The sequence below is a fragment of the Lithobates pipiens genome, unplaced genomic scaffold (genome assembly GCF_037356315.1).
Source record: "Lithobates pipiens isolate NorthernLeopardFrog02 unplaced genomic scaffold, aLitPip1_a1.2 Scaffold_16, whole genome shotgun sequence".
Taxonomy (NCBI): Eukaryota; Metazoa; Chordata; class Amphibia; order Anura; family Ranidae; genus Lithobates; species Lithobates pipiens.
Window position 1 is genome coordinate 79070123 of NW_027507748.1, and position 21723 is coordinate 79091845.

Sequence of the window (21723 nt, forward strand, 5' to 3'; positions counted from 1 at the left end):
GACAGGTCTGTATATATAGTGACCAGGATCGCCACAGTAGGGGCAGAGGTTGGAACAATATCGTCAAAAGCATTCAGCAACAGACAGAGGGGGTCTCCAGAAACTCCTTTGCAAGGAGCCCCAGGTGCATCTGTCATGTTATCAATAATGAGGGGAACAGTAATTTCAGATCCTGGGTAGACTAAAGGACTTCTGTTGGTAATCTCTGATTGTTTTTCTCATAGTCATTGGTCAATCTGGATAACAAGATTCAACAGATCTGTTGGTACCCCCACTCTAGCGAGTTCATCCTTCAGAGCATCGGATAAACCAAGACGAAACTGATAATGGAGGGCTGAATCGTCCCACTGAGTATCGGTACCCCAAAGACAGAAGTCAGTCACATAATCTTCCACGGGCCTTTGACCTTGCTGTAACTTGCTAAGCATTGATTCTGCAGTCTGATGACAGAAAGGGTCAGTGTATAGCTAAGATATGGCAGAGAAGAAAGAGTCCATAGTTGCCAGAGCCGGATCATGTTGCTCACGGAGGTGGTGAGCCAAGAATTGAGGCTCATCCTGAAGATGTGAGATGATGAATACCACCCTAGTATCTTGCAAAGAGAAATTCCAGGGCAGGAGGGAAAAGTACAGTTCGCAAGATTTAGGAAAGGTATGAAATTTCCTTTGATATGCAGAGAAGCATTCAAGGATGGGCACCCGGGGTTCTGGTGGGAGAATAGCCCAACAGGGTGTGCTGGACTCCGTCGGGTGACTTCATCTGTGACAGCAGGAGGACCTGAAGGTGACAAATCATCTCTACAGGCCATTAATCGATCTTCCATGCGATCAAGTTTTCTTTGCAGACTTGCACAATGTAGGAGAGTGCAGGGATCGATTGATGAATGTCCTCTAGTGGAGAGACCACTAGATAGGAAACTGAATTGATGAGGTTGGCCTCTCTTATATCTCCCGCCCTGGCCCCACTGAAGATGCGACAGAGGGTGCCGAGGGATAGGAGGGACACGAGTACCTGGTGTTGATTGCAGAACCTGCAGCAGAGAATGCAACTCCTAGACGACCATGTAACCAGAGGAGCAGGAACAGGAGTAATGTTCAGAGGACTGGTCCAGGTTAAAGGGGCACTCTGCTCACGTTGAAGGTTCTGGAGAGGCAGCTTGTCAGGATTCTGGAGGCTGGAACATACAGCGGTGTACAGAGGTAGTGCAGCAGACAGCCAAGCAAGTATTTGAGTAGTAACAGGAGCCAGGATCAGAGGCAGAAGCAGGGTCTCAGGAATAACCAGGGTCGCCAACAGGTCGGCAGCGGAGTACCAAGTCATGTGCAGAGCCGAGGAATGGAGCCGTGTCAAATGTAAACAACAGCGCAGAAGCAGAATCCAAAGCCAAGGTCAAGAACACGCCAGGTCAGCAGCAGGGAGAACATACAGGATCAAGCAGGATACAGGACACAGCTGAAGATCAGTCAGCAAAGGATATGGGATTGATCTCCCTTTAAATAGCCCATCTGGTGCCAAGAGGGATTGTGCCAATGTGCCTGTTAACAGTTCTTCGGGACATGTCATGCTCATGTGCGTATATACGTGCCAGGCATCTCACAAGAATTTGTGACATTTAGATATTTGCTTTTTTTTTAATAGAAATTGTTTTAAAGGGCTTGAAAGCATGCTATATATAATATAATATGTTATATTACACTGCCATTTTGCTATAGATAAAGGCTTAATGGAGTTATTTTTTAAATTCATTATTTTTTTTCTCGAAGATCCAAAGGTATCTTTCTTTGTTTGAATACAGTATGCTGTGCCTGGATTTGTTGTGAGAAGAATTCTTGCAATTCTCTGTGTTGTAACATATCACTCTTCATTTTCTCTCTTGAAGTCGGCAAGCCAGTTCAAGAATTCACTGACACAATTTATCTATTACCTGCACTCTGACCGCTAATGAATGTCATGGCAAACCATCATGAAGAAGGCTTTTCTGTAATATATGGAAGTGTCATGTTGTTAGGTGTCACACTGAATAAGAGTACATGTTTTGGTTTTCTTTCTCTACGTAGAAAACTTAAAGCAACATTTTATCAATGTTGTATTATCTTTTTTTTTTTTTTTTTATAAGTGTTTTATTTTGATATCATTTAACTTAGCAGGGAACTAAATTCAACTTTCATAAATGGTTAGAAAGGAGGCTTTCTATCACAGCATAAAGATTTCAGTTTTGATCATAGTATAATCCAAAACTCTATAAACCTCTATATTACCTTGGGATCCAGATAATCTGGCCCAAAGTTGATTTGCTTATATTTTCATCCAGTGACACCCATTTTTTATGGGGACAGCTATGAACCCAGTCTATTATTCTCCGCAACACTGCTGCCACATGGTACCTCTCAAAGTCTGGAAGAAATAAGCCCCCGTTAACTTTTGGCCTATTCATTATCTTATAGGCAATGTGTGTGCCTCTATTTTTCCATAATAATGTCTGCAGTAAAAGTCTAAGCCCTTGTACACACGATCGGAGATTCCGACGGAATGTGTCCGATCGGAGCGTTTTGTCGGATATTCCGACTGTGTGTGGTATGCATCGGACTGTTTCCGTCGGAATATCCGTCGGACCAAATTTTCCAACTTGCCAGAAATATTTTCCGACAAAATGCTCCGATCGGACATGTGTAGAGAATTCTGATCGGACAAAGTGCCACGCATGCTCAGATCAAATTCCTACATCAAAGCTATTGGCTACTAGCCTGAACGTAGTCCCGTCGTAACGAAATAACGTCATCATGTTCTGAACGATCGGATTTTCCGACAACTTTGTCCAACCGTGTGTATACAACAGTTTCGGACAAAATCCGTCGGACAAAATCCGACGGATTTGGTTGTCGGAATCTCTGATCGTGTGTACAAGGGCTAAGGGTTTTAAAGTATACTCCTTGAATGTTAATCGGGAGGCATTGAAAGTTATACAGAGCTTTCGGGAAAGGATCATCATTTTTCTACCGATAGGAAAAGTACTGGTTTCTTTCCCTTTTTTGCTCTGTGCATTAAAAACATAGTTCTTAATATGTTATCCTTTGCTTGCCTTTCTGGTAACAAAGCCTGCTTGGTCTTTCTCTATCCATTTTGGCATACTGGACTTCAATGTTTTGGGCAATATCCTTGCGTAATTTTTTATATCTTCATTAATCAGGGATATTGGTCTAAAGCTGGAGCACAATGTTGGATCTCTCCCTTCCTTTACAAGGCAACAACAAATAAGGTACAGATAACCTTCAAAATATGTTGCCAGATGCCCATGTCATAAAACATTCCAAGTTTCTGTTTTAGCTATCTAGAGGTCTTGGAAAGTTCATAATAGCAGGCCTATGTTATATTTTGGATACAAGTATAGGCACAATAACTTAGGCTAATGTCTAAAAACACGTAGGGCTGCCATCATAGGGGAACAGAAACTGAGTTCCAGAACTGCAGAAAAAAAACAAGGAATGAGGCACCTCTAAGAGTAGACGTTTGTAACACTTTAATTTAGCATACAGTTTATGCACTCATATTTAGATGATGTATCATGAGCATATCAGTCCCAACGTGGATAAGTCTAAGTGCCACTCCTGCTGGCTACTCCCTCCATCTTTGTTGCTTTGGCACTGTCTGGAAGAGCGTCACTTCGTTGTGGATGGATGCCGGATGCTGTGGATGAACTCAAGGGTCAGAACAAGGCTTGGAACTCAAGGCAGGGATAGCAGCAGGAATATGATGACACCACTAATGGACGCGTTTCATGAGAATGCGCGCTGCGATAGTACGGAAAGCCACGCTCTTTTCTCAACAGACTTGGAAGAGGGAACCGCATAAGCTCATTATAAAGGGGATGGACTTGAGAGGGGATGGGAATAATTATCAGCATTAAAACATACTGCAAAACAGTACAAGACAATAGATAAACATAGAAAACACATGCAAGTGCAAATATGCAAGATGCCTAGTAGAACAAGCTAAAATTCTTTTAAAAATCTTATTTTAAAACATTTACTAGATAAACTATGGAAATACACTGGGCATGTTAAGTGTGAAAAAAGATCCATTATAAGAAATTGATTAACTAATCATAATTGATCAACTATATTACATATATAAAATTATATATATATATATATATATATATATATATATACAGTAATGATAATATCAAAAAGCGTGTCTCTAAAACCCATAGCTATTAATATTAGATAGTTATTAATGCTAATATTAATAAATATTTTTTTTTAATTGATGTTAATAATTTAGAAAATTCAATAAAAGGGGAATAAAAACAAATACTATGAAGGGGACACGATTAAAAATAAAATAAAAAGGAAAAACGAAGGCGCAATCACTGACTGTTGGAGATTGGTCCCAAGAGGTAAACTGAATAAATTATAAATAAATTATGAAACATTAAGGCGGATGAATGAAGCCAGATGATCATGCACATATTTATGTAGCGCTGGCATATAACTAAAACTAAAATGGCCATACAATAATCTACTATCAAAATTTGTACTGTGATGAATTATATACAAAAGTCACGTAGTATCGAGGAGTTAAGTAAAAAGGATGGGTGTTTTTTAGTTTTTTGTTTTATTTCATTTTATATAATTATATTACTTTTAGTGGTGGTGGTGGGGGGGGTTGTAGAAGGGAATGGGGGTTATCTTTATTTCTTAACTATGCATAGATATATATGATATAGACATCGTACTCACATAAATGTGAACCTATATATATATATATATATATATATATATATATATATATATATATATACACACACATAATAATACTCAATAAAACATAGATGAAATATATAACCTTAGAAATGTTGTTAGGGATATGTTATATTTCATTTGATTATCAGATTCATTTCTTTAACACTGTTTACATCAATGCAGCACAACTGCAATGTAAGTTTGGGGAAGGGTCCTATGCAACTTCTGAAATGCATAGATGTAGGGGGATGAGCTGATGGAGGAAGTAAAACAGTGTTAGTTAGAAGAGAAGAGAAGGGTTTTCAGGGATTGTCTAAAGATGGATAGATTAGGGGACAGTCGGACAGATTGGGGTAGGGAGTTCCAAAGGGAGAAGCGCTGGAGAAATCCTGGAGGCGAGCATGGGAGGAGGTGACAAGGGAGCTAGAGAGCAGGAGGTCTTGGGATGACCAAAGAGAGCGTCTTGGTTGGTATGTTGGGACTAGGTTAGTGATGTAGCTGGGGGCAGAGTTATGGATGGCTTTGTAAATTATTGTTAGTACTTTGAATTTTATTTGTTGGGTGAGTGGAAGCCAGTGGAGGGATTGGCAGAGAGGGGTGGAGGACACTGAATGGCTGTAAGGTGGATGAGTCTGGCAGCGGCATTCATTATGGACTGAAGGGGGGATAGACTATATAAAGGTAATCCAATGAGGAGGGAGTTGCAGTAGTCGAGGAGAGAGATGACCAGGGAGTGAATTAGAAGATTGGTGGTGTCATTAGTTAAAAAGGGGTGTATTCTGCAATGGTCTGAGATCTGGAGCAGTATGGTTCTTGTCCAGGAGGTTCCATCTCAGGGGGAGCTGGGGGACCTATAGCAGAGAGTTTATCAAGGTCCCAGCTAAGTGGGACCAGGGGGCCTATTTTCCTGGAAGCAATTTGAGCCAAGTCAAGGGGGTGCAGTGCACCCAGGATCTGGCCTGAAGATTCACAGGAGAAGTGTCTTGCTGATATTGGACAGGGGGTATCCAAGTTTCTTGGGAAACAGTGAGTAGAGGCCTGGTAGCAGGATCCTAGTGACTATCTGTTGTTTAACCCCTTGTGTGACTGTGTCAGTGTTGCCAAAGTGGGAGCCCCAGAAGTGCCTGTGTTTCTTGCCTCTGCGAAAAAGGAGTGATATCCCTAAATAGAGTAGACAGAATAGAGAGTGCCCTCTAGTTACTTTATGCACTAAATTTGGAGTATCTCAAGGCTTCCCTATACTCCAACCAATTTTAAGCAGCAATAAAGCATAAAAGACATAAAAGACATCACATTTGTCAGGCCGCTGGGATCCCGCAGTGTCTCCTCCGTGGAGACAGAAGATGGATGGATGCGCTGTGCTGGATCAGATCAACCATCGCTGGACCCCAGAGAGATGATCATCCATTGCATACTATAGACACCCCCTAGGACAGTTACTTGCATATTAGCCTTTAAAGTTAGAACTTTAGATTTTGAACATTCTAGTCCCATATACTTTAATAGGGTTCTAAAGTTTACACTGAGTTTAGGTCTGTTCGCAGGTTCTGCTGCGAACCAAACCAGGGGGGGGGGGGGTGTTCGGCTCATCCTTAGCACCATCTTTCTACTGCTCTTGCTAACTTCTGTCCAGCTGAGACGTTACACTAGAAACAGGCTTTACCGCCTCTCATCACAGAGACAGAATTCCATTTTTTTTCTAGATGACCACCATTTTGCTAAACAGACACCAACTTCTACACTTCATCACTCCCTCATTTATCTTTGTCACCAGGCTATACTACCCCTGAAGCAAGGTTGCCAATAACATCACAACTTTTTTTTTTTATTGGCAAAATAAGGAACAAGCACATTTTTTACTTAAAAACCTGAAATGTGACAGCAACTCAAAAAGTGAAAGATTTGATATTTAAAAGAAAAGTATGGAAATTTAGAAAAAAACAAAACAAACATTCATACTCACCTAGCTGGATCACTGCCTTGCTGTTCTGCTTCTCCAGTGCTTAGTGGAGCATCGGGCTGTGGAAGGGATGGAGCAGCTGGCTCGTGCTACCAGAGACATGCTGAGAGGCTCTGTAGGCATCTGTATGGAATCCGATAAAAATGTCAGGATCACATTAGAGCCTGGATCGGCTGAGTGACTTCAGCCAATGGAAGACTTTAGTCCACTGTCAGCTGAATATGGGTCACAGGAGTGCTTAACATCAGAAACTCCTCCCAGGACCCCCAGCCCTGGAGGAGTAAACATTCCTAGACAACATCCACAAGCGATGAGTCTCCATGATTTAAACTGAAGTCCAGTGAGTGAAAGGCCGACCACAGTAAAGCTGGGGAGGCAAGAACTAGATGATGCTGGTTGAGGCAAAAAATGAGGGAGGCTCTATATGACTTGATTAAGCTGCTAATAAACACTGTGCACAGTGAAATCATAAATCAATAAGCTATTTAAGTACAGGAGAGGATCCTGCACAACTATGCAAAACCAACAGTAAAGATGGAGTTCAACCATTTTTTTCACAAAGTTTTTATTCTAACATACAGGCATGCTTACAATTAAACACCAAAACACATTCTGCTCCTTTTCTTGAGTATAGTGATACCACAAAAATGTAAATAACAGTACAGAATAATCAAACACAAATTAAATAAATGAGTCTACCCTAAATATACCTATATAACCACTTAAGGACTGCCTCACGCCGATATATGGCAGCAGAATGGCACGGCTGGGCACAATCACATACCTGTACATGGCTCTTTAAATGCCCAGCCGCGTGGCTGGGCTCCATGACCGTGGCCGCAGGACCAGCGGACCCGATCGCCGTTGGTGTCCTGCGATGGGGTCACAGAGCTGAAGAACGAGGAGAGGTTTGCTTCCAAGTGTGGCTGTCACCGATCGTCTGTTCCTTTTTATAGGGAAGGACGATCAGTGACATCACATGCCAGGCCACGCCCTCCTGCAAGAAAAAAACACATAACCTCATACATAACCCCTACACTGCCCCCTAGTGGTTAACGCCCTTGTCATTTACACAGGAATCAGGAATCAGTGCATTTAAATAGCACTGATTGCTGTATAAATGACAATGGTCCCAAAAATGTCTGATGTGTCCATCATAATGATGCAGTCACAATAAAAATCGCTGATCAAAAAAAAAATATTAATAAAAATTCTATAAAACTATCCCCTATTTTGTAAATACTATAACTTTTGCACAAACCAATCAATAATCGCTAATTGTTATTTTTTTTCCCAAAATATCTAGAAGAATACGTATCGGCCTAAACTGAGGAAATAAAACATTTTTTTATATATTTTTTGGGGATATTTATTATAGCAAAAAGTAAAAAAGATGGCATTTTTTTCAAAATTGTCGCTCTATTTTTGTTTATAGCGCAAAAAATAAAAAACGCAGAGGTAATCAAATACCACCAAAAGAAAGCTCTATTTGTGGGAAAAAAGGATGGCAATTTTGTTTGGGAGCCACGTCGCACGACCGTGCATTTGTTAGTTAAAGCGATGCAGTGTTGAATTGCAAAAAGTGTTTTTGAGTTGAGTTTTTTAATGGCAAATTACATCTTAGTGAAATTAAGGGTTTCTGATACAGCAAAAGTTTTCCTGTGATGAAGTCAGTAATTATGTAGCACAATCAGTTTAGCCAAAATAGCCCTGCTGTTAAATTAATGTAAACTACTATTTTCTCATTTGTTTCAAAAAGCGAATACGAGAATTAAATATATTCCTTTCATGAACAGAAACCTTCCTAACTTTCTTAACAAGATAAGGAATTTGTAGGCGTTTTTTTTTTTTAAGCAATGAATATACAAGTTCCAAAGTACATAGAGCAAATAGAAATAAAAATAAAGAAAAGAAAAAGCTAAACGTGAAAAAGGTTACATAAAGAAAAAGTTGAAGAAATGGGGTTTGCTAGAAAGTGGAAGTCTTCTAACTATTAGCAGTATGCTCAGATACATATTTATAATATAGCAAGTTCAGGGAAAAGCCATGTGTTTGTGAAAGCCAACAGAGATCAAAGAAAGAGATATACAGTCAGATAGACGTTGTACTAGCAGCTCCCATTATCATAGTCTTAAACTGACCACGCATGGATCAAAATTCAGCTGAATTTCGATCCATGTATGGCCATTGCCGTTGAACATTAGTTGATCTACTGATTAATTTCTTTTCAACTGAACTGTTGAAAAATGTATATTGGATTAGCACTCTGGGCTTCAGCATGCAGCGATGACCAGTGTATTTTGACTACGGAGATGTTAGAATACAAAGACATGGGGCGTGGTCTGGACATGGCCGGGTGAAGCTGCGTTTCTCTTGGGCTCCCGGCCTCCTTGCTTCCAACCCGGCTTTTGACTGCTATTATACACAGCATAATGTCCTCTAAGAAACGGGCGAACCAGCGCGCTAAACTGCTGCATAACCGCGCTGCCCCTTCTCAAACCTCCGGCGACCTACAAAAGCTGTTCCAGCGCTCGAGTGCGGGGCCCTCGGAACCCAAGATGGCGGAGCCGCGTGGCTCATGTTCTCCGGCCCCGGGTGTAGTGGAGGAGCTGCCCTCCTCCGAGGGATCGAGGAGCCCGCTGCTGTACCCGGGCTCCCCGGCGGCGCCGTCCACGGAGCCGGGCGATCCCGGGACCATCCCGGTGTATCATGTGGATCCAGACTTGAGGGCCATCCTGCAAGCACTACCCACCAAGGCAGACATAGAAGCCATCGTTGGCCGGGTGGAAGCGGCGCACAGGACGGAGATGGCGGCCATCCAACAGGAGGTACACTGCCTTGATGCCCGCGTTGCGGCGGGCGCACAATCAGTGACATCCCTGGAACAGAGGGTGACTTTGCTCGAGTCACAACAGAGGGACCACTTCCGCGCTGCAGTGGAGATGCAGCTGCGTATGGAGGAGATGGAGGACCGGGGCCGCCGGAATAATGTGCGGCTCCGCGGCATTCCGGAGGCCACTGGCCCGGGGATCTCTTGGCCACGGTCACGGCGATCTTTCGTCAAATCGCGGGTGACCAACTACCGGACAGAATAGAAGTGGACAGGGTCCACAGGGCCCTGGGCCCTAGATCATCAGATCCAGCCCGACCCAGAGATATATTGTGCCGTCTGCACCACTATACGCACAAAGAAATCATTGCACGCAGATCCTGGGAAGCAGGTGACATTGACTTTGATGGGGCTCGAGTTAAGCTTTTGCCTGACATCTCCAGACCGACCCTGTACCGTCGGGCCTTACTGAAACCCCTTCTGGCCCTGGCCAGGCAATGTAATGCTACCTACCGCTGGGGATTTCCTATCTCGGTGACTTTTATTAAAAACCAGCGCTCTTTTTTGTTGCGGTCGCCGGAAGCCCTCCCGGAGCTCTTCGCTTTTCTTGGCTCGGACCCAGTGGAAGTCCCGAATTGGCTGGCCTACCTCCCCCGCACACAAGGAAGACCGACTAGCTCTGGATCCTCTGCCCCGCTGCCGCGGAGAATACAGAGGGGAAGCAGACGTCCCCGAGCCCTCTCACAAGAAGATGACCGTGAAGTCTAGGGGGTCCCAGTTTGTTACTCCCACAGCGCCATACATCTGACCGGCCTATACAGCTCCTATGCTGCTACGTCCCTCCCGTTGTGTGTGTTTCCGGACCCGTCGCCGCGGAAGCTACTTCTATACCCTTCTACCATTGGACTTTGGCAGTGAGGCGGTGGACCTTCGGCCCCATCCTTTTATTATTCTGTCGTTTTGTTTTACTTTTGTTTTTTCTTCCCTCACCGACTCTATCGCTCCTGTCCCCCCATGGCTTGTTGGGCCGGTTTTTCACTGCCCAGGCTTCTCGGTCTTGATGGATCTGCTGGCTGCCCATCCTCCTCCTCGGCGGACGACTCCTCGACATCCTCCACAGGTACTTTGACTCTTCGCGCGGTTGATTAGACTGCCTCCTGTTGCCTTTCCTGGGAGCCCCTCATTGTTCCCCTTCCTGGATTTAATAATACCCTCTGTTCTGTGTGGGGAGGTGGGGGACTTTGCGGGGAGATGGGGGGGAGATGTGGGGGTGGTGGTGGTGGTGAGGAGGGTTTTCCTCTACGCCACAAAGTATTCTCTGGACGGGCTGTGTCCTGGACCTGTGACCAGCATCTCTACCTCACCTGTTAAATTGGGAATGGTTAATATGGTATCGCCTGTAGCCCATTTCTGTGCCTGGGGAGTTCTACACTGCGCGACGGGTCAGCTGGGTCGTTGGGGTGCCCCGCTGGGGGGGGGGTTTGGGGGATGGGTGATGACCGTCCCGGCATGCTAGTGTCTCTGTTCAACCACTGGGGGCTTCTCCTGACACTGCTTTCTTGGGGGGCGGCGGCTGCGGTGGTGGGGGGTAGGGGGGGATGTGCTTCCCACTGTCCTTTTCTGGGCCACGACCTGCCGGTGTCAATGGTGTTGTGGGTGTCGGGACACCCCTGTTCTTTCCTCGAATGTACTGTGATATATTTGGGTCTACAGGGCTGTGATATTGTTTATTTTCTGCTGTCTGCTTTTTGCCTTTACCCTTATATTACTTACAAGTTACCTCTCTATCGATTGTTCTGTTTTGTATTGTTTGAATGTTTTATGCTGACAATTTTACCTTTCTGTGCCGGGTTGGGCGGGGGGACCGGGACCTCAACACCGGTCCTCTGTCTACCCCCACCCCACATAGGCCGGAGTGTACCCCCGGGTTGCCGTGGTGGTACACGTGCGAAGCTATTGTCTTCCATTAAGTTTGTTACCCCGCCTCCCACGCGGGGTACGGAGGCGTTGCAGGGGCTCAGCCCTCCGCCTCTCTGACACGCGACCCTCCTCCTCCTATCTCTTCTCTATCCCCTCTCTCGCACCCTCTTTCTGTATTTTCTTCCCTTTCTACCTTTTTTAGTTTTCTTCCCCAGACATGGCGGTGGATTCTCTTAAATTGGTATCTTTAAATGCTAAGGGCCTGAATACCCCCGAGAAAAGGCGGATGCTGTTACATGATCTCAAAAGGGCCCATGCGGATATAGTATTTGTCCAAGAAACTCACTTTCGGGATGATAAGCTACCCCTGCTCCGAAATAGACACTACCCCAAGGTATATCACTCCACGAACCCCACCTCAAAATCTAGAGGAGTGTCCATCCTGGTCTCTAGTAGGCTGCCTTGGCAATGCCAGGCGGTTACGGCAGATCCCGAGGGACGTTACCTTTTTCTGATTGGCCTGATTGGGGAACAGCAATTTACCCTAGCCTCCCTCTATGCACCTAATGTCCTACAGGACAGGTTTCTTAAATGTACCCTGACACACTTAATGACTGTTAAATCGGGCCAGTTGATTCTGGGAGGTGACTTTAACGTTCCGTTATCGCCCGCCTTTGACACATCCTCGGGACAATCCTCCCTATCGCCCACCTGTCAGAAGCGAATTGCCCTAACACTCCACGGCCACCAGCTGTGGGATGTATGGCGGCTCCACCACCCCAATGAGAAGGACTACACTTTCTACTCTACCCCACACAAAACCTATTCCAGAATAGACTTTTTCCTGGTGCCACATGACCAACTCCACTTGGTATCCGCCACCTCTTTGGGGCAGATTACCTGGTCGGACCATGCTCCCATATCTATGACTTACTCCCTCAGTGACCATCCCTCCCCGAGATCTCTTTTCTGGCGGCTCAACGAGAGTCTCTTACAAATACCCGAAATTCTTACAGATATTACTAAAGAGCTTGACCTGTACTTCAGAGACAATGACACTCCGGGCTGCGACCCTGGGATTCTCTGGGAAGCTCATAAAACGGTCATCCGGGGCGTGTTTATTAAGCATGGAGCCCTTATTAAACGGAAGCGGGCTGAACACCTTAACCTCTTGCTTACCAAATTGGCCACGGCGGAAGCCCAACACAAACGTATTCCCACGCCGCAGTTAGAGACGGAACTGCTGACCCTCCGCACGCAAATAACGGAGGTTCTCCAGTATAAAGCTAAAGCAGCGGTGCAATTCTCCAGACGCATATCATATGAAAGCGGCGACAAATGCGGGAAAACATTGGCCAAAGCGGTCAGGGATATCAAATCGGCATCCTATATCCCGCAGGTAATTACCCCGCAGGGTCTGAAGGTTTCTACCCCGACGCAGATTTCTAGCGCCTTTAGAGACTTCTATATGGGTCTCTATAACCTACCCGACTCCACCCGTAGCCAGTCTCAGATGGACGAGTACATTGCCAGTTCCCAGCTTCCCTCACTCCCGCTGGAGACGCGGTCTCTTCTGGAGGAGCCCGTTACTCTGGCGGAACTACAACTGGCAGTTAATGCCTTAAAAGCGGATAAGGCTCCAGGGCCGGATGGCTTTACTGCCCAATACTATAAAACCTTTATCCCGCTGTTGGGCCCACGTATGGTGACCTTTTTCAATGCACTAGGAGCAGATACCTCCTTTCAGAGGGATACCCTGAGGGCCCATATCTCCCTGATCCCTAAGGAAGGGAAAGACCCTAGCCAATGTGGTAGCTATCGGCCGATCTCGCTCTTAAACCTAGATCTGAAGCTATTCTCCAAAATTGTGGCTACTAGACTAGCGCACCACATCCAGTCCCTTGTAAACTTGGATCAAGTGGGGTTCATACCCCACAGAGAGGCAAGAGACAACACCATTAAGGTGTTGAACCTGCTTCATATTGCTGAGGCCCAAAAGGTCCCCTGTGTGTTGGTGAATACAGATGCCGAAAAGGCTTTTGACAGGGTCAATTGGCGTTATATGTTCTCTGTCCTCCGCCACATAGGTTTGGGAAATACAATGTTGCGGTGGATCTCTAATATCTACTCTACCCCTACAGCTCAAGTAAAGGCGAACGGAGTCCTCTCAAGTCCATTCCCCATTGGGAATGGAACGAGACAAGGTTGCCCCCTCTCGCCCTTGCTCTTCGCCCTCTCCCTGGAACCGTTTCTCTGTCATATTCGACGGAACCCGGACATCTCAGGCCTACGGATTGGTGCTTCCCACTATAAAATATCAGCTTATGCGGATGATCTTTTACTTTCCTTGACTAACCCCAGGGTCTCGTTACCGAACCTCCTTAGAGAATTCCAGCTCTATGGGGCGATCTCCCACCTGCAAATAAACTTTACTAAGTCCGAAGCCATGGGCATAGCAGTACCGCCTCGAATCCTCTCTGATTTGCGGGCCAATTTTAGCTTTAAATGGACGGACAAAGCTCTGACATACTTAGGTACGAAAATTCCGGCAAGCATTGCCCAGACATTTGCTCTTAACTTTCCGCCCCTACTGACTAGGTCTCGGTTACTTCTGGAACAATGGCGGGGAGGTCTCCACTCCTGGTTTGGGAGGTGTAACCTCCTAAAGATGAACATCCTACCCAAATTTATTTACCTCATTCAGGCCCTGCCCATACATATACCACCTCTTTTTTTTAGACAGGTACAGTCCCTTTTCACCAAATTTGTCTGGGCACACAAGAAACCCAGGCTGCGCTATGCGCAACTGACACTCCCCAAACGTTGGGGGGGCCTTGCACTTCCCGATGTGCGTAACTACTATTTGGCGTCCCACTTGGGGAGGATCATTGACTGGAGGCATAATGGAATATCCAAACTCTGGGTGCAGCTTGAACAGGCCCAGACCAGCATATCCTTGAAAGGAGCGCTGTGGTGCTATAGGGAACTCCCAGCACCCCTAAAACTACACCCCCTTATTGGCACGATGCTGAAACACGGTCATAGTGCCGCCGTCAAGGCGGCCCTTATTTCTGAGCTCTCTCCCCTGCTCCCCATCTTAGGTCATCCGAGCTTTGAACCAGGTCTGCGCTATACTACCTACGCATCTCTGGTTGAGGCCGGTCATGACACTGCGGCCAGTTTCTTGGTGGAGGGGAGATGGCCCTCCTTGACGGAACTCACTGTGGCATCGGGGACATACCGCCTACCGTTTTGGACGGCTTTACAATTACATCATTTCCTACACTCACTGCCACCTCCACGGGACTTCGCGCAAAATCTGACGCCATTTGAGAATATGTGCTCAACGACTGACCCAATGACCCATGTGCTTTCCCAGACCTATGACCTGTTGTCCTCACCTGTAGACCCCCCTGTACTACCCTGTTTGCTTAACTGGGAGAGAGACCTTGACCGCGAATTCTCACCGCTCCAAACGAACCGTATTGTTACTCTAGCCCTCAAATCTTCTCTTTGTACCAAGATGCAGGAAACCAATTTTAAAATCCTTACCCGTTGGTACCTAACACCTTCCAGGCTGAGCAAGTGCTATCCTTCGTCCTCGGATCGGTGCTGGCGCTGTAATGAGGAGAAGGGGACTCTGCTCCACGTGTTCTGGTCCTGCTCCAGGCTGCGGTCGTTCTGGGTGGAAGTCCGTCGTGTAACCCAGCAGTTTGCGGCCTACCCCATCCCGGACGATGCCGCTTTCTTTTTACTACATCTATCAGTGGTCCCCCTTAAAAAGTATAGGAAGTCCCTTATATGTCACCTTCTCAATGCAGCTAAGGCGTGTATTCCCCTATACTGGAAGCACAGTGCCCCGCAAACAGTGGCGCACTGGTTGCGGAAAGTGGAGGACATACGGAAATTGGAGGACCTCATCCTTACTGCTCAGCACAAACAAGAAATATATAAAAAAACATGGGATAGCTGGTGCCTGTTTATATTCTCCACGGAAGGCCAAGCCCTGCTCAGGTCCTGATTCTCCCTTGCTCCCGTTTGTGGAACGGATGACCCGGTCCACCGCCGTGTCTGTCGGTCTACCCCCCCTTTTTTTTTCTTTTCTGTCCCTTCTTTCTTTCCCCCTCCCCAACTCTTCTTCTCCACCCCCCATTCCCACCCTCCTAACCCTACCCTTATCCATCTCCGGTGGCTCTGGCTCCCTCCCTGTGGTTAGTCGGAGGGGGATCGGAAATTGTACCCCACTCCTGTTGAGTTTCACGGAGCTTGTAGGTTCACTGTTCCTACTCTTTGCGAAAGCAAGGATCTCCTTTATATCCTGTTGGTTTATTGTATTTTGTTCACTTCACTGTTTGAGTGACTAAGCGCTCTTGATGCCGTATTATTTTCTGTATTGAGGGCTCTAATTGTTGTTTGTTTTTCTACTGTTTGTATTGTGGGGTATTCTCCACCGGAGTATTTAAATAAATAAAATTTATATTTGAAAAAAAAAAAAAAAAAGAATACAAAGACATGGTGAAGAGGATTCAGTTTTTTTAATTCAACCCACTGATTTAATTTAAAAAAGCCAAAAAAAAAACCTCATCTATGGCCAGGTTCACCCTCACTTTCTATTTATTAGTGCTGAGCTGAACATACCTGGGTTTAGTTTGAACAGGGTTAGGCAAACATTGATGATGATTAATTGTTAAAGCTGATAAGCAAGAGATTTTAAACAAATGCCATGGGAAGCAGTGATCTGTTTGGCTTGGAACTATTTTAGTAATGCTTAAAGCGAATCATTAAAAATGTAAAACTTATAATAGCATGCCTGGGGTTGATCCCCTGACCACGCCGGTGAAGTGGCACATCTGTATACCATATACTACAGCAAAACTGAAAAGTGGGTTTAAAATACCAGCAAAATAGCAGCTCCCACCAGCTTTGTTTGTAAGAAAAGGAACCAGGGATTAACTTAATTTGTACCAGACCCTTTCGTAGCTGAAGATCTGGTATAGATGTTAATGGGTAACTCCCACACACAATAAGAAAAGCATGAGATCCCCTTAATAACCTTACCAGACCTTTATCCAAGGATACAGCCTAGCAGATCAGGGAAAGGGGGAACCATGGGCCTCTTGGCCTCTTCTTGTGCTTCTAATGCTCTCCTTGCCCGGCATGTCGGTTTTGGTGGACAGCTATGTCTTGGTAGGTTTGCAGTTGTGCCATACTCTTTCCATTTTCAGATGATGGACTGAACAGTGCTCCATGAGATGTTCATAGCTTGTTTGTTTTTTTGTAACCTAACCCTACTTTGAACTTCTCCACAACTTTATCCCTGACCTGTCTGGTGTGTTCCTCTGACCTTCATGATGCTGTTTGTTCACTAAGGTTCTCTAGCAAACCTCACCTTCACAGAACAGCTCTATTTATATTGAGATTAAATTACACACAGGTGGACTCTACTTACTACTGTAATTAGGTGACTTCTGATGGCAATTGGTTCCACTATATTTTAGTTAGGGGTATCGCAGTAAAGGGGGCTGAATACAAAAATACATAATACACTTTTCAGATATTTATTTGCAAAAACTTTGGAAAACCATTTATAGTTTTCCTTCCACTTCCCAAGTATGTGCCACTTTGTGTTGGTCTATCACATAAAATCCCAATAAAATACATTGACATTTTTGGTTGCAACATGACAAAATGTGGAAAATTCCAAGGGGTATAAATACTTTTTCAGGGCGCTGATATACATATAATTTTTTTTTTTTTTCAGATCAAATTTATACAGTGCAAGGATCTTTTAAAATCACCTCAGGAGCAACATATACATCTGAATTGCAAGATCCAAGTTCATCAAACTTCAAATCACTGGCTTTTGATGTTCAGAAAATGGTATGTGTTCTTTCAGTTAGTTCTTAATTACTTTTATTTGGCTGTAATAGTGATATGATAATATATTCCTTTTACCAGATCAATGAAATCTTCCAAGCTAGTCAGCTGAAGTTTGAATATAGAACATCTGAAATTGTGGAATTCCGGTAAGATTAGAAACAGAAAAAAAGAATTAAAATAAATGATGTATCTGTTTATTTCATTTTACTGAACATTTATATCCAGTCAAAACCTTTTTTAATTTTGGACAGAATGGGGAAGCATTAGAATCCTTGCTAGATTTTTACTTCTATCCAGGGCTTCGTTAAAGAGATTTCCCCTCACTTAACAAAAAAGACCTCCATGCTCACCAACTTATATTAAACATGTGACAATATCTAATAAATGTAGCAGCCAGCCACTGTTATGTCTTCCCACACCACAAATCACAATGAACCATTTGACCTCTTGAAGATTTACCCCCCTTCCTGACTAGCCCATTTTTTTGATTTTTAGCACTGCATTATTTTAACTGACAATTGCGCAGTCACGCAAAGCTGTACACAAATCAAAGTTGATAAAAAAAAAATTCCCACAAAAGCTTTTTCTTTGGTGGTATTTGATCACCACTGGGTTTTTTTTTTGTTTGCGCTATATACAAAAAAGGCAGAACATTTTGGAAAAAAAATATATATATTTTTGACTTTCTGCTATAAAACATATCCAATAAAAAAATGGCAGCCAATCTGACACTAACTGACACTTTATAGGAACCAGTGACACTAATACAGTGATTAGTGCTAAAAAAAATGCACTGTACTAATGACACTGGCTGGGAAGAGGTTAAACATCTAGGGCAGTGATGGCGAACCTTGGCACCCCAGATGTTTTGGAACTACATTTCCAATGATGCTTAATTACACTGCAGAATGCTTGAGCATCATGGGAAATGTAGTTCCAAAACATCTGGGGTGCCAAGGTTCGCCATCACTGATCTAGGGCAATCAAAGGAATAAATGTGGGCCTAACCAGTGTTTATGTGTGTACTCTAATGCTGCGTACACATGGTCAGATTTTCCGATGGAAAATGTTCAATGGGAGCTTTTTTGTTGGAAATTCTGACCATGTGTAGGCTCCATTGGACATTTTCCATCGGAATTTCTGACACACAAAATTTGAGATCTGGATCTCAAATTTTCCGACAACAATATTCGTTGTCAGAAATTCCGATCGTGTGTACACATTCTGACGCACAAAGTTCTACGCATGCTCGGAATCAAGCAGAAGAGCCGCACTGGCTATTGAACTTCAATTTTCTCGGCTCGTAGCAAGTCACCACGTTTTGGACGTTTGGAATTTCCGACAACATTGTGTGACCGTGTGTATGCAAGACAAGTTTGAGCCAACATCTGTTGGAAAAAATCCCATGGATTTTGTTGTCGGAAAGTCAGATCGTGTGTACAGGGCATAAGGGGCTTTCACTAAGGGATGTGCTTTGCAAAGATACAAAAATCGACACATCCCCACTGACAGGAGTTCTGTATTGTCTACATTGACAGAGCTCTGTCCTGTCTTCCTCCTCGCCAATCAGTGGGTGCCAGCAGAAAATCGTTGGCTGGCACCTGCTGATCAGCCTGTGCTGTGACTACTCACATCACGCACTTGCCCCCCTCCCCCCACAGATGTGTCAGATCACGTGCTAGATAGATAAAAAAAAGTGCAGTGCAACAAATAATAAATAATAATAATAATAATAAATAATAAATAAATCACATAATAAATAATAATAAATCACAAAATGAAAATAAAGCAATACAAACCTAAAAGATCATAACCTACATAAATATATGTTCAACTCATAATGTATCAAACCAAACGGGAAATTCTTCTTTAAATATTAGTGCAAAGGATTATTAAACGTGTCTGTCCATCACATTGCTCTAAATAAAAAATGTGCTCCACCGCTGTGTCCCGCCACCTGTCTCTGTTGCCTCTAACGCCAAAGGTATGACCTACACACAGGTAAGGTCACCATGCGCATTCCCAGTGAACCTGGGGTCAGTGTATTCTAGAAATTCACCTAAAGGTTCAAGAGCTTGGTCACCATTCACCTAGGATCTAGCCACCTCAGCAGAAGAGATAAAAAAACTCCTCATAGGGGGTTATTTATTAAATCTAGAGAGTGCAAAATCTGGTGCAACTCTGAATAGAAACCAACCAGTTTCCAGTTTCATTGTGAAAGTTTAATTGAACAAGTTGAGGTTGGAAGCTGATTGGCTACCCTGCAAAGCTGCACCAGATTCAGAGTGCTACAGTTTTAGTAAATCTACCCCATAGTGTAGTTTTCACACGCAATAAGACTTTAATAATAAAATAATAAAATATCCACTCACAAATAGTGCATTATGGGGCGTTCCGCGGCACCCGAATTTGCGAGCATGTTTGAATTGAACTTATGTTCGATTCAAACAGCGGGCTCATCCCTACTACTTAACTTTAAACCCCTATACACATGAAATTACCCAATAATGCTGGAAGCACATATGTCATGTTAGAGTTCTCTTCTGCTTTAACATTCCTTCTTTTTTTTTTTTTAACAGATAATATTATGAAAAGCCTCTCTTTTTTTCATGAGAATTTCAAACCTATATATCGGTACAAGAATGTTCTGATTTTTTTCAGTTAGATTGCCATCCAACTATACAAAGGTTAAGGCCATAGAGTGAAATGAATTTGAATGCATAGAGAAGAGATTCTAAAGTACATTTTGACTGTCTGCTCCTAGTTTTGGTAAATTCCCCTCATGCTTTTCTGATGTGGTGAGTTCCAGTTCAGTCAGTAGTGGAATTTATTTATTCATGATTGTACAAATGGATGGTAGATATGGAGTACAGGCATTCCCAGGGGTCAAGTCCTGGGGAAAAAAGTGTGGGAAGTGCCACCCAAGATCCACTCCCCCACAAAAAAAAATGATACGCTCATATGCACAAACGCTTCAAAAGTAGTATTTTTCATCCAATTTTCGTATTGTGTGTATGAAGCTTAACTGTTAGTATATAAAAAAAAAACAATCCTCAATAAACATAAATACGATAATTCTCTGAATAATCAGAATTCATTCAATTGTGCTTCCATGCAAATGGGAACATCATGCTCTGATCTTTATTGGGGAATGTTATTTTGTATATAGAGTGTTTATGTGGTGAGTTTACACTTTTCATTGAACAGAGTTTGGATAACACAGGGTTAAACGGAAAGGTCATAAATGAACTGCACATTATCTGGACAGAATGCTTGGGGAGATAGTGTTGTGTTCCTGCTTAGGAGATGTATGTTAGCTTGGAGAGCTGCAAACTCTGCAGGGCTCCAACACACACTCGCTGCTATTCCAACCCTTCACATATTTCTACATGAACTTCCCTCCTGGCATTAAACTTTGCCGGGTATTGTGCTCAGCTTACCACCCCAAACTGATGTTCCTCCCTCAGCTCACCTCTCTCCCTGCATGTCCTGTGAGCAGAATAGCTGTGCTCCTCCTCTGGGTTCTCTCATCATATGGCACTGAAGATAGAGGAGGGGGGGGGATTCAGCGGGACACACAGAGCAAGTATGCAGGAGACTGGATGGGAGGATAGGGAGACAGAAAATCATGAAGGGCCGGCGGGGAGGAGCGCATCAAGAGAGGTCTGCCTAAATACAATCTATTAGCAGCAGGGACCTGATCTACCCGTCAGCTAGCTGTGATTGACATGTAGATTGAAGCGGAAGCTGTCATGGGCCCCCCTACTGGCAATGCCTGAATGGTCAGGTGTGCGGCACTTACTATTGCGAGCTGTGTTGGTGGCTGCTGGTGTAGCACCTGCCCCACAACTCGCATACTTCAAAGTCTTGCAGGACACGGCTGCTAACGGGAACTGAGTTCCTGTTGTGGAAAAAGTACAGGAAATCCGTTCCCATGAGTTCCCGCAGGACTTGAGCCCTGGGCATACCTCACTTTTAAGTACACAATGGGGTTTATTTACTAAAGCTGGAAAGTGCAAAATCAGGTTCACTTCTGCATAGAAACCAATAAGCTTCTAACCCCAGATTGTTCAATTAAGCTTTGCTAATAAAACTTGGAAGCTCATTGGTTTCTATGCAGAAGTGAGCCTGATTTTGCATTTTTCCAGCTTTAGTAAATAATCCCCATTGTGTACTTAAAAGTGGGGTATGCCTGTATCGTTTCAGGTTTTATCTTTGCTTGATTTATGTATTTATGTTTTAAATATTATTATGTTTGTGTGACCTATTACTATATATTCGTTGGATTTTAAATACATTTTTTTAAGGTTTGCAGTACATATTTAGTGTATTTATTTTCACTGAATAGTTACACAGCATTACAGTGTATACACAGTGTATGTGTATAAGTC

General features: G+C 43.9%; 1 protein-coding gene across 1 annotated transcript in view; it reads left to right on the forward strand.

The window, feature by feature from the left end:
- TMPRSS15 (transmembrane serine protease 15) overlaps positions 1-21723 on the forward strand; it is a 619275-nt gene that overhangs the window by 22722 nt on the left and 574830 nt on the right. The window contains exons 2-3 of the mRNA XM_077480049.1: positions 17214-17332; positions 17411-17478. Of these exons, the coding sequence (XP_077336175.1) occupies positions 17214-17332; positions 17411-17478 (187 nt within the window). The remainder of the gene's footprint in view (positions 1-17213; positions 17333-17410; positions 17479-21723) is intronic.